The 13,418-nt window shown below is 43.4% G+C and overlaps 1 protein-coding gene across 4 annotated transcripts in view; it reads right to left on the bottom strand.

Annotated features, from left to right (window-relative positions):
* LOC123520324 (endothelin-converting enzyme 2-like) overlaps nucleotides 1-8,126 on the bottom strand; it is a 403,077-nt gene extending 394,951 nt beyond the window's left edge. Inside the window, exons 1-2 of one of the 4 annotated variants that reach the window (XM_045282533.1) lie at nucleotides 7,819-8,126; nucleotides 7,097-7,657 (exon numbers count right to left, since the gene is read on the bottom strand). In XM_045282533.1, the coding sequence (XP_045138468.1) occupies nucleotides 7,097-7,609 (513 nt within the window). In that variant the 5' untranslated portion in view covers nucleotides 7,610-7,657; nucleotides 7,819-8,126. Of the gene's footprint in view, nucleotides 1-7,096; nucleotides 7,704-7,818 lie in introns of all 4 variants that reach the window. The other 3 variants (XM_045282534.1, XM_045282536.1, XM_045282535.1) reach the window with 3 other exon arrangements.
* Between the last annotated feature and the right edge of the window lie 5,292 nt (nucleotides 8,127-13,418).

Consider the following 13,418-nt stretch of genomic DNA (forward strand, 5'->3'; position numbering starts at 1 on the left):
GTATTTTTTTTTTTTAGATGGATGTGCCAACCCTAACTTCCTTCTACTTCTTTCCTTTTCATCTTCCTTCTCTTTATCATCTTTCCATCCAATTTCTCCACTTCCTCCAGGTTCTCCTTCCACATTTCTACATCTTTCTTTTTTATTTTCCTTCTCATTATATTCCCCGACACTTTCCATTCTATCATTCCTCTTCCTTCCCTTCTTCTTGTCTATCCTTTTCACCTCTTCCTCCTCAATACTATTCGTCCACCTGTTTCTCATTCAAACCACTATCTCCTCCCCTTCCTGTTATTTCTCCCCCTGCTTCCCCTCTTCCCAGTGCTACTACTGTACCGGACCCAACCACTAATAGCCGCTACTAGCATCGAAGTCCCCGAAGTTGCCACCTTCCTCAGCCAATTACGCCGCAGGATAGTTTTGTCTCGGCCAGCTGGGGTGAACTGCTGTCCTCCTGTGGTGACCAGCTGCAAGGAAATTAAGGAAGGGAAAAAATACAAGGGTCCCATTATTTGTTCCTGACCAGACGGAAAAATAAAGAGGGAAAACAATGAGTGGGGAAGAAAAATATCAATACAGAAAAACCACAGGCGTCACTAATTAATTATCCTTTCATCAAATTAGAAAAAACGACGAAATCTTGCTGCCATCAATTATTAGTCGCTCGAGTCTGTATACGTATGTCAATCTGTCTGTCTGTCTTTGTTCCTGTCAGTCTTCCTATGGACAAATGCAAAACCTGATGAAGTTTAGATGACGAATATTGAAGTCATAACCCACCACAATACAACGCCTCACGCTCCTCCCAACCCATACCCAACTCTAAAAAAAAAAAAAAAAAGTCAACGGTCAGCCCTCCTCCCACCCTAACTCCCTATCCCTCCTAAAAAGACCTGCACAAAAATCGAGTAAAACCGAGTGAGTCCCCACAAATATATTCCCGCCATTAGCGTCCGTATCGGTGGCTCCCTAACAGTGGGCACTCCAGTCACGTTCGCACATCTGGCAGCCTTCCCGACAGCTCTCTCTCTCTCTCTCTCTCTCTCTCTCTCTCTCTCTCTCTCTCTCTCCCTCTACTCCATACCTTCCCCCATGCAGTAGCTACTTCCATTACTTCCTCTATATCGTCCCTCCTCCTCCTCCTCCTCCTTCTGCCATCAAGTATTATACTTTTTCGACTTCTCATATACCATCTACTACTACTACAACAACTACTACTATTTTAAACTAGTACTACTACAATGACTTCTACTACTACAACAACAATAACAACTACTACTACTACCACTACTACTACCTCACTGTCTCGTACCTCCTCTAAGTCTTTCTTCGCCCGCCATCTACATCAAATATCATCAAATATTTCCCTTCCTGTCTCGTCCCTGTCTTTTCAGTTTGTCCTTCATCTACCACTTAATATTTCCACCTTCGTTCTTGTCTCGTTTCAACCTTCCCTTTATCTATCAACCCAGAACAGAACTACTAGAACTTAATGAAGCGAAAAAGTTGAAGATACCCATCATTCTTTAGCAAAACAGAACTAAACATGATTAACTATCCTAAAGTAGAAGTTAGAAGGGAATAGAAAGTTACAGGCTAAAGATATGCAAGTCCTCTGTAAAACTATTGAACGCTAATATATGGATTTAGGACGTGCTGTTCTGTGTTCTTCAGCATGGCAGGAGGTTAATTATTCAGTCTCCAGGTACACATTATCTGACGGTTCGATAATTAAAGATGCACTCTGAAATCCAGTTGTGTGTTGGGGGAGAGTTTTAAATTATGAGAGAGAGAGAGAGAGAGAGAGAGAGAGAGAGAGAGAGAGAGAGAGAGAGAGAGAGAGAGAAAGCGAAAAGAAACATGAGGATGAAATCATAATCATAAGAAATTAATACATAAATATGCAAATTATGCAAGAACACACACACACACACACACACACGAACTGACGAAAAAGATGAGAAAGGAAGTATGATGAAGAAGGAAAGACAGACAAGGACGGGGGGAGGGCAGTAGCAGAGTAAGAACTGACACTGCACTGCACTTCACAGGACGCTCAGAAAGACATGAAGAGCGCCCACCGCCCGCTATCACGCACCACGCCACCTACCGGCAGCAACTGACATTAATCTGAGGTTACATGTTTTTTTTTTTTTTTTTTTTCCCAGAACTAACATTAAGAATCATTTACCACATAATCAACATCTACTTAACATTTGCGTTTGTGCGTTCTAATAACAAAGGTGTAAGTAATAAATTAATGAATAAATTTGACTACATCAATCAACAGAAAGAAGCTAACAGACATTTATGCCGAACGACAGCACGCACAATGCACACTCATCGACAATATTTCTATCTATGTATTTATCAGGAAGTGCATTGTAAGATCATCACGATCATAGTAAGCAGTACTATAGTAGTAGTAGTAGTAGTAGTAGTAGTAGTAGTAGTAGTAGTAGTAGTAGTAGTAGTAGCTGTTGTTGAAGAAGAAGAAGAAGAAGAAGAAGAAGAAGAAGAAGAAGAAGAAGAAGAAGAAGAAGAAGAAGAAGGAGGAGGAGGAGAGGAGGAGAAAAAAAACTAACAGTATATAATAGTAGTAACTGCAATAGTAGAATATTGACAACAGCAGCAGTAGCAATAACAACGACGACGTGATTACAACAACAACAACAACAACAACAACAACAACAACAATAATCTTCGTTATGTAATGTAATGCCAGGACAAGTGACGAAAAGATGTCTAGGCATCAGCTGAGCACATGACGGCCGCGGAGACGCTGCGCAATAAACAAACTTAATCAAGCATGCCGTTTACATTTCAATTTCTTCCAGCAGGACACCCAGACAAGTGCACTGCTGCCGTACAATTAATAGCACCACCCTCCTTCACGTCCCCTACGACACATTATCAACAAAGTGTAAAAAGATAACACTGCAGAGGAGGATATCGTGTGCAGTGTTGCCATATTAGAGAACCGAGTGGCGGAGAAATGGCGTGAGTCAAAGGAGAGCAAAAGGGAAATGCAGTCAAGGCCAGGCGATCCTCCCTCCCTCTGTCCCTCCCGTTCACTGCTGCACCAGATGACTCAGATCAAGCAAATGGAGTTCAGAACCGGTTTCCTACGAGCACGAAGGAAATTTAACACCCACACGATCCGCAAAAGTAGGTGTGCCGTGCTAAGCTGAGACTTCATTATAGTTTTACAATGTCTGACTGGTACATAATTTACAGGTTTAAGAGTGTCAGGGTAGGTAACATGATCTACACTTACACTTTCACCTAAATCGTATAAAACATTAATTTCTTCAGTGTACAGATTTTATAATGGGACAAGCGTTCAACAGGATACTGGAGGCTATAACGGTACACACCATTATACTTTAATTAACTAATGTCCAATTCCTCAAGAGTTCCTCATGCGGGAAAATGAAAAATTTAATGGGTATCATTACAAACTGGCATTCATAGGAAGTTTGGGAGGTACAATTATTCCGTCATGTGATATTTAGAAGACTCTCTCTCTCTCTCTCTCTCTCTCTCTCTCTCTCTCTCTCTCTCTCTCTCTCTCTCTCTCTGTGTAAAAATAACATCAATGATTTTTACATTTTTTTATTTCATTGTAATGAATTTACCATCTTTACTATTTTTTGTCTGGAAAGATTATGTAAGTAAACCATAATAATTCTCTCTCTCTCTCTCTCTCTCTCTCTCTCTCTCTCTCTGTGTGTGTGTGTGTGTGTGTGTGTGTGTGTGTGTGTCCTGCCACCCACAAGCCCCTCCTAGATGCAGCTCCGGGCCGAGTGACGCCTTACTGAACAGCTGATTGATGAAGCCATGTTGCGAGCCTCGTCCGCCAACACTCCTCAAACAGCACCACGACCCCCCTTTCCTCCTCACCACCCCCGCAGCCATCACCGCCTACCACTTCTTACTCCTCTACCACCTCCACTATCAGCACCACCAGTTTCCCTCGACATGTTAATGTAGGCAGGTATTTCTTTCCCTCCCTTCCTATCGGCATTTTTGGGCCGGCCAATTCTGGTTCGTACTCTCAAAATGCTTCCATAAATCAGCCTAAATATTTGCATTTCTCTGAGTTTTCCCAGAGGGGTTTTTACAATCGGCAGCCCATCACCTATCCTCCTTCTCCTCCTCCTCCTCCTGCCCAGCCACTTCTCCGTCTGGCGTGAAAAACTCGTCCCCACCTGCCTCAACTCCCTCGGGAATCGACTAGCCATTCTACCATTCATTATTCCGACAGCCGCGGCGTGAGTCTGCCAGTATTTGCTGCTGCCGAAATGTATTCTGGGCTCGTGCTGCGCCACTCTTCTCACACCAGTAACAATGCGTCCATACCACTCACATCAAAAACAAAAATATTATCAAGGACAGCTTTTCTTGTCATCTTTTCTTTTAAATCATAAGGTTTTCTATTGAGTGTAAGCTCATTGAGTTTGTCACAAGATTATGTATATATTAAATATTATTATTTGAACGGCAATCTCGGCTCCTTACCGACCTATACGCAGACGTCTTTCATCACGACCATTCGCTGATGCTGCGCCAGTCAACCCGAGGGAGAAGCATCTTCTGCCTCTTCAGCGAAGCGAACCCTGGCGTCACTCGCGCTTGCAGATGTGTCGGCAGCTGACTGCCAGGTCTATTTACAAGATCAGCGCTGACAGTCAATGTGAAATGCAAACATGTCAGACCTGTTGACGATGTTTTAGGTACCGACATATGCGACAAGTTTACTTGGACTAATGAGTTCTCAGCATGTGTACAGGGACACAAGTCATTACTCTTAAATTTACATCCAGCCGTGCTCTGAAGACCGACACTGCAAGACATGGCGACGCAGTGAGAAATAATATTGAGCACGTCCTTCACAATATTCATGATCATTTACCCTTCCGTTCGTGTATTTTATTACCTACATAACATCATATAAGCGGGGCGCGTGGTGTCTGTTTGTCACTTAGACCTGCCTGGATGTTTCAAAGCACTGCTTCGCTACTGTTGATAGTCCTCAACTCCTCATGCACACCACTGTTGCCACATGGAAGTTCTTTCTTTATCATCACATGCAACCCTCCTCTGACTGAACTGACATCCGCTCGCACACCCCAACTTTAAAAATTAATGCTCACTTGCCGTGTAAAAGCACGCGTTCAGCCTCAAAAGACGCAGCACACAGCGAGTCATGTTCACTTCATCTGAGACCAGTCAGTGGTGGGCTGCAGAGTGCGGGAGGGGGCGGCGGTAATCAGTCCCGAGCAAACAGTAATCATGGCTGAAAAGAGTGAGCCAGAGACCCACTGACGCGCCTAGACGTTCCTCTCGTGGCGGTGTGGAAGAGTAGTGTCGGGAGGGAAGGGAGAGGAGAGGTGCTGGAAAGCAGAGTCGCGGGTTGGGGGGAAAGGGAGGGTTGTGAAGGGGGACAAAATTGGACTGAGATCAACGGTGTGGCTGACGATAACGAGGACGCTTTGCTATTAATTAATGATGATGCCCCTCGACCCGATGGAGAGGTCGGTGAGGATGCCATAATGTTTACGAATCACGTCTGCGCTGCGCCATTTGGTGGAGTGGGCGAAGGGGTGGGCGGTTGGAGACTGGTGCTCCAAAAATAATCGTTCAAAAGATGAAGGGATAAAAACGACTGGAGATAAGAAAATTAATTTTGAAAAAAATCATTCATTCGCATAAACTACATCAAGTATTAAGAATTCAGTCTAGACTCTAGCAAGTACGTTAACGCAAATTTCACGGGATATCTGAGAGCCGCCTTGTCCACGATCCAATTCACGCATGAAGTAACAAAGCAAACCTAGAATTACGAACTTAACACCAAGTGAGTGGCGAGGGGAGAGGACTGACACTAATGTTCCCTGTTGGTTTCTTGTTTCTTACATCGACTTCTAATTATGTACCGTCCATTCAATTGCGTACTTCTGCCTGTCGCACTTTCTTATTAAATGCGTAGTGTGAATTTTGCTTAAAGGCATTCCTCTCTTCGCTTGAATACCACTAGCGGTTTCAATCCTCCCCTCCCCAACACACAGCTTTATTACCACTGCAATTAATGACTCTAATGATTGTAGCCCGAGTTATTTCCTTCTCCAATGAGATCATCACACACACTAAATCATTAATGCAGAGGGTGAAATTTCATGTTCGCAGCTTGTTGTAAATTATACATTACATAGAAGAGTATACAGTCGGGAGGGGGGGCGGAGGGAGCCTGCAAACATTTAATTCCCACGCTGGCAAATTTATGACAACATTCATCCTCTACCACCCACCTTTCCCCCCCTCACTTTTTTCTGGTTTTCATGTTAATTTATTAGTTACTCGGATTATTAAAATGCCAACCGTCACAATGACAAGTTAATCATGGCGCCTGATATTTTTTTTTCACCGAATTAAGAAAAAATAATATAAAAAGTGCGAAAACGACGAGACTTGCATCCCGCGCAGGTCACGCCGCCCCGGGCCTCGCCGCCACCACCGGACACAAGGCAACCGGCCATTGTCCTAAATGGCAAGGTGCTCCTTTCTCCACACATAACCTGTATTGTTCGCAAGCTGCACCCAGACTCTAAAAACAATGTAACCTAATTAAGTAAGTGGCATTGCACTGCTCTACTTTTCCACTCTAATGCCTGCTAACTTCTTAAGTGCTGCTATCGGATGACTTTCCGCTACACCCCTGCGGCGGCCTGCTGAACTATGTAGGTCAACACAGAATGCTAAAGCTGTGTCAACTCCCCTTTCCCCTTACTTCAGGAGCATAAGATCGATTTTACTAGTTAAATATCCTTAATATTGACGTGCCTGCGCTACAACTTTGGCTTCGTTCACTGATATGACGCAAAAATAATCGTGTTTGAGCAATGTGCTAATAAACTATAACTTTAAAAATATTGATTATTTCTTCAATAACGACCAATCCTTATCTTGGCAATTCTGTGTCAAGAGCTCATCGTTCGGAATGTTTTAAACCTTCATTCCATTTCCATGACCTTACATACATAATACATGGCGCTAACATTAACAGACACAAGTAACCATGAGGCGAGCACTGTACCTGAGCAGAAGCACGCAGACAGTCCGGAGTAAGGCACACCTCCGTCTTGAGTTGCTCGGGGTCTTTGGGCCAGAGGACAGTCATCACCAGCAGGGCCACAAGTTGCACCAAGCACAAGAAGCCAACCAGCAACAAGAGCAGCAGGCCCTTCTTGGTCAGGCCGTGCCGGTGCGCCACCTTCTGTAGCTTGCCCGGTTTGCCCTTTATATCGTCGTCGTCGTCGTCATCGTTGGGCAGTGGATATTTGACGTGGTGGTGGTGGGCAAGCATGGTGTCAGTGGGGGCAGCAGCCTCGGCCTCGTGGTCGTGGTGGTGATGGAGGTGATCATGCACGGCCCCGCGATTGTTCCCATTAGGGCCCTTATTCAAGTCCCCGTTCACCGACAACGGGAGGTCAATGTTGGTCTCCAACACCCTCACCGGAGACTCTCCGACTCGCCTCATGGCTCTCTTGGCTCGCGGCAGGGACAGAGTGTTCTCACGAATCCACAGATTTGGCAACTCACTCGACATTCACCATCGTGTACACAATACTTGTTTGGACGTCCCTTGCACACTGCCCTGAGGAATTAGCCAAGAAGGTGGAGTCTGCACGCACTACGTACACCTGGGAGCCCAAGCGACACTGGGTCAAACTCTTCACAGCGGCACACGCTCCACACTCACATGACAGCTACATTCAACTTCACAGCCCATGTCACGCCCTACATAACATAACTTACCACCATATAAGGCTTATGGACGTCTAGGAGTCGAAAAAACTTAACTGGTTAGTTGAAAGTTTTATCATAAGCGAAGTAAAATTGTGAACGCATGGAAAGACCCCGCGAGAGCATGAGCGACGTAACCAAGCCAACACGAACGCTTGAAGCAGACTGGGGAGTAGGGCAGGGGAGTCGGCCGGCGATGGGAGGGAATCCGCCGCTCTAAGATGCCAACCAGCGCCGTACAAGTGTTCATTACCTTATTGTTTGGGAAGAGGCTGCATTAACATCAGTACAGCCTTAACTTACAGTCACAAAGAACACAGATCCTTCCATACATCACGAATAATACAAATCATACTGGAAAGAAATAAAAACATTAACAACATTTTTCAATTAATATATACCATTCATTAATTACGTTGTCACAATTATTATGGTAATATTCAGAGTGGAATTATAAGAAGGAATGAAGGAATGAAACAAAGAAAACGATTAACACATCATACTAGTTCAATCAATGGAATCTTTACCGCGCGTAAAACTTTTCCCTCTCCTTTCCGTTGCCCATTACCCGCTTGACCCACATCCCTCCTCGCTAGGCATCCACGAAGGGGCTGTTGTCCCCGACCAGTGGAAATTATACTTGGGGAATAAAGGGAGAAAGGAAAGGGCAATATGGCAAGCGCGACCAAAGTGGGAGGGTTAAGAGGAAGGTCCCGCCCCCCTCACTCCCCTGCGCAGATACAAATCCCCTCCCCTTGCTCCTCTTTCTCCCCCTTCCGCCTGCCCCCACCCTCCCCAATCCCCATAGCAGCCACGCCGGGAGGGAAAGGAGTAAGAGTAGAAGGAAACGCCGAAATGGAGAGAAAGAATGGAATGCATAATGGAAGATAACGAGGGTGTTAGAACGAGAGAGAAAAGGATAGATATGGGAGGTAAAAGGGAGTGTGAGCAAGGGAAACGATAGAGTTAATAGAAGTGGAAATAGTTCACGAGTGCCGGGGGAGATTACGAGGGAGTAGATTGCATAACAGAAGCCAGGGGGGAGTGTGAGAGGGACGTGGCAGAGCGGGTGTGTTGGAGATAAAGTTGTGAGGGGTAGGTAATGAAAAGCGCACAATGACACGGATGAAAAAACAAAATGAAAAATGAAGTAAATACATCTCCCGTCCCCCGCCAAAAAAAAAAAAAAAAAAAATTGTACATGTAAATCAAGTAAATCAATGTAAAAAGTATGAAAGAAATGATTTTGCCAAGTCTTGTAAAAGCAACAAAGAGAAACATGAAAGTATCGATAACTATGGTAATAACAAATGGTGATAATAACAATGATGATAATGATAACAAGATGATGAAAAGAAAAAAAAAGAATGATACTACTACTACTACTACTACTACTACTACTACTACTACTACCACCACCACCACTGCTACTGCTGCACCACTGCTGCTGCCACTGCCACTGCTGCTGCTGCTGCTGCCACCACTGCCACCACCACTGCTGCCACCTGCCACTGCTGCCACTGCTGCTGCTGCCACCACTGCTGCCACCACCACTGCCACTGCTGCCACCACTGCCACCACCACCACTGCCACCACCACCACCTGCTGCCACCACTGCACTGCACCACCACCACCACTGCTGCCACTGCTGCTGCTGCTGCCACCACCACTGCCACCACCACCACTGCTGCCACCACCACTGCCACCACCACCACCACTGCTGCTGCCACTGCCACTGCTGCCACCTGCTGCTGCTGCTGCTGCTGCTGCCACCTGCTGCTGCTGCCACTGCCACTGCCACTGCTGCCACCACCACTGCTGCTGCTGCCACCACTGCTGCCACCACCACCACCACTGCCACCACTACTGCTGCACCACTGCTACTGCTACTGCTGCTACCACTACCACTACCATAATAATAATAATAATAATAATAATAATAATAATAATAATAATAATAATAATGATAACAATAATAATAATAGTGTGTGTGTGTGTGTGTGTGTGTGTGTGTGCGCGCAGGTTTAGTATAAGTCATATATAAGTCATATTTGCTGCAAAATAACTACCAAGCTTTTTCTTACATTTTCATTCGTTCTTTTCTCCAACATTCCTGAGACAAAAACACAAGAAATCCTTTCCTTCGTCCCTGAGTGGCTGAACGCAGGCAATTAAATAATAAAAAAAGTGTTCTACCCCGAGCTTTTATTCAGACTCTCTCTCTCTCTCTCTCTCTCTCTCTCTCTTTTTTTTTTTCTTGCTTTCTTTCATCCTCCGTGTCCGACAAATGGTTCGCCTCCAGCCACTTGCCTCGGAGCTTCGGAGAGTGAAGTGAAACAGAACTACTGCTTCGGATTTTACGACGCAACCCCCCCCAACCCCTCCCTCATCCCCACCACCCGCCTACACTCCACCACCCATCCCTCATCGTCACCACAAGCCCGGCTCACCGCCATTATCACCACCAATACTGTCCACCACCACCACACCACCATCACCACTACTTTATATTCCAATGACACCACCACTACGACTACTCTCATCACCACAACTCAATCACTAATCATTATATTCTCTCTCTCTCTCTCTCTCTCTCTCTCTCTCTCTCTCTCTCTCTCTCTCTCTCTCTCTCTATATATATATATATATATATATATATATATATATATATATATATATATATATCTATATATATATATATATATATATATATATATATATATATATATATATATATATATATATATATATATATGTTCTTCCACCCTACCATCTTCAACAAACGAAAAAGAGAGAGAAAAAAATAAAGTATTTAGATTAATCACCTTCGTTAACTGGAAACATTTACTTCTGCACCGAAGTTTACTGCAGAATAGAAAAGAAAAAAACTCAGGATCTTCAGAAGTTCTTGGTTCAGACGCTTACCTTTTACGCCAAGATAGCAGGAACGAGCGTTAATCATTCAGAATTCCACCAGGTTTACATTTCCTGCCATGATGACGCAAAGAGCTTTATTCTCAAAGGTTCTACGAGTAGTTCTTAAAAGGGAACTGGCAATCAAGTGGGCCTTTTTTGGGGGGTATTTTTGTTGCCCTTGGCCGGCTTCCCTTCTTGCTTAAATAAAAAAATAAATAAAAAAATGCTTCTTACATACTTTTTTTTTTCTTCTTCTTAGGAGAGGAGCACTGGCCAAGGGCAACCAAAATATAAAGAAAAAAAGGCCACTCAGTTGCCAGTCTCCTTACAGAGCCGATAGAATTAACCAAAGGACTACCTTTAACTTGCTCTCTCTCGAAGTCCAGTGGGGTTTTCAAAGGATGCATAATAGTAGTGTGAGTTTAACGTGAATTTTGTATCAATGGAATAAAAAAAAAAACATCAGAACCCACGTTACCATAGCAATGACCTTTGATTTGAAAACAGTTGTAATGAGAGGGCGAAGTATCTAGAGTAAGTAAGGTTCTTAATGTAATTTCTATGATTCTAGACATGGATTGTGCTTCACTAGGGAAAAACAATCATGAGAATCTTGATTTCCTTTCGAGTGACCTTTGAAATTAGTTGTAATGAAAGGGAGAAGTATTCAAAGTTAGTGAGGATTTCAAGGGGATTCGTTTTATCCTGATTTTGGTTTCAGTCTAACATGAATTTTGCATCATTTATAACACTCTAATTATATTCCACTTTTCCTCTTTATCAAACTATCTTGCCTTCCTCCTTATCCTCCTCTTCTTTATTCACAATGACAGGTTCATGACGATCTTAAAAACCTACTTTAGATTTTGGTCTTAATATTTTTCTTTTATGTTACCCCCTTTTCTTCTTCATCTCTTCGTCTTTCTTCCGCTCGTTCTCCTCTTCACCCAACAATCTCACATTCCTACATTCTCATTTGAATCCTTGTCTTCCTCTTACTTGTCTTCCTCTTCCACATTTAGTGTTTTCATGTTCTATCTTTTCCTTTACCATTTTTTTCTCTTCTTTTCTTCCTCATTCTTGATTTTCATCACTTTTAAATCCCGTTTCTTTTCCTCTTTCTCATTCTCGACTTCCTCCTTCACCTCTTGCTTTTCGTCGTCCTCCATCTATGAAAGAGCACGGCAAGTCTATACCGTAGTCTTGAAATAGCATCACACACATACTATTTCCTTCTCTTACCATTACCACTACCCTTGCCTTCCTTCCCTCGACCTTGCTGACCGCTGCCGCCAGATCGCTCTCCCGACCAAAGACTGATTTCGATCCTCTCCACCTCCTCCTGTCCCCCCTCCGCCTCCCCGTCACTCAAATTGCCGCAGCTCTACCCGAAAATAAAGTGAAAAATGAAAAACTAAAGGCCGTCTTCCTTCGCTGGTCTCAATACCGCGTCTGATTTTGAAAGAATCGCACAAGAAGAGAGAGGAGAAAAAATAATGGGAGAGTTAATCCTCAGCTGGACATTTTGACTCCAAGGACATTTCGCAATTAGACGGTATTTTCTCTCAAGGAAGTTCTCTCTCTCTCTCTCTCTCTCTCTCTCTCTCTCTCTCTCTCTCTCTCTCTGATTGAAAACATAAAGGAAGATATACAAAGGAAAGCAGTTCAGAAATTCAAGTGATCCGGTTTGATTTCCTTTCCTTGAATGCTTCATACTCGAGTTTGTAGAGAAGATTATCCACTTCTGACCTTCACTGCGCAATATCGCTTCTATTGCCTTTTGCTCGATGGTCGTAAGTAAGGAGCCTCTCACGATAATGGTTGATAACACGATAGTCTCACATTTTTACCGTTAAGAATTTGATGAGGACAATTTTAATGGTTCACAACAGCTGTTCACCTTTCACCAATGAGAATCTGACAATGATAATTAGCAAAATAGAAAGAAGTTCAGATTTTTACCTTTAGTCTGATAGTGATAATAGTTGACAAAATTAGTCTAATAAATCTATCCTTCTTTTCTCTCTTTCTTTCTCTCTTTCGTTCTTTCTTTCTTGTTTTCTCTTTTATTGTTTGAAATCCATGTGTTTGTTTCGCCTTGATCATCCTCCTCTTCCTTCACTTTATTCTTTATCGTCTATTCATTACAAAAATCAATGGAGGTGGATGCTCAATGGGGGCAGACCTCGTATTGCACTTTCTCTGCTAGTCAATCTTTTTCCATCATCTGCACAACTTTTCAGACTTATGTGTAGTACATTCTCTTAACTCCTTCAGTACCATGGCGCGTTTCCATATTCATTCTGCTTACTATTTGGCGATTTTACACAGCTTCAGAAACTTTATGTGGGGATTAAAATAGTAAAGACTAGCCAGTAATCTTCTGATCTCCATAACCCATCCCAAAAGAAAAGAAAATCGTCTAATCGTACCCAAAAATCATGGTAAAAAAAGTGTCCCAGTACTGAAGGAGTTAAATATGAACTTCTGTAGCTTAGTAAAGATTTGATTAACCTCATATTATCTTTTTCCTCTGTATCCATTCAAACAATTCATTACTGTAGTCTCAGCGCTAACGGAAGACGGTCGGAGCTGGAAGAAGGTTTACAACACCTCCGTGACTACTTTACCTACCCACGCACCACCATCATTATCTAAAGCCGATGTATTAACAGGCAGTTCCCCTTATCTTTACC

Source organism: Portunus trituberculatus, chromosome 46 (genome assembly GCF_017591435.1).
Source record: "Portunus trituberculatus isolate SZX2019 chromosome 46, ASM1759143v1, whole genome shotgun sequence".
Taxonomy (NCBI): domain Eukaryota; kingdom Metazoa; phylum Arthropoda; class Malacostraca; order Decapoda; family Portunidae; genus Portunus; species Portunus trituberculatus.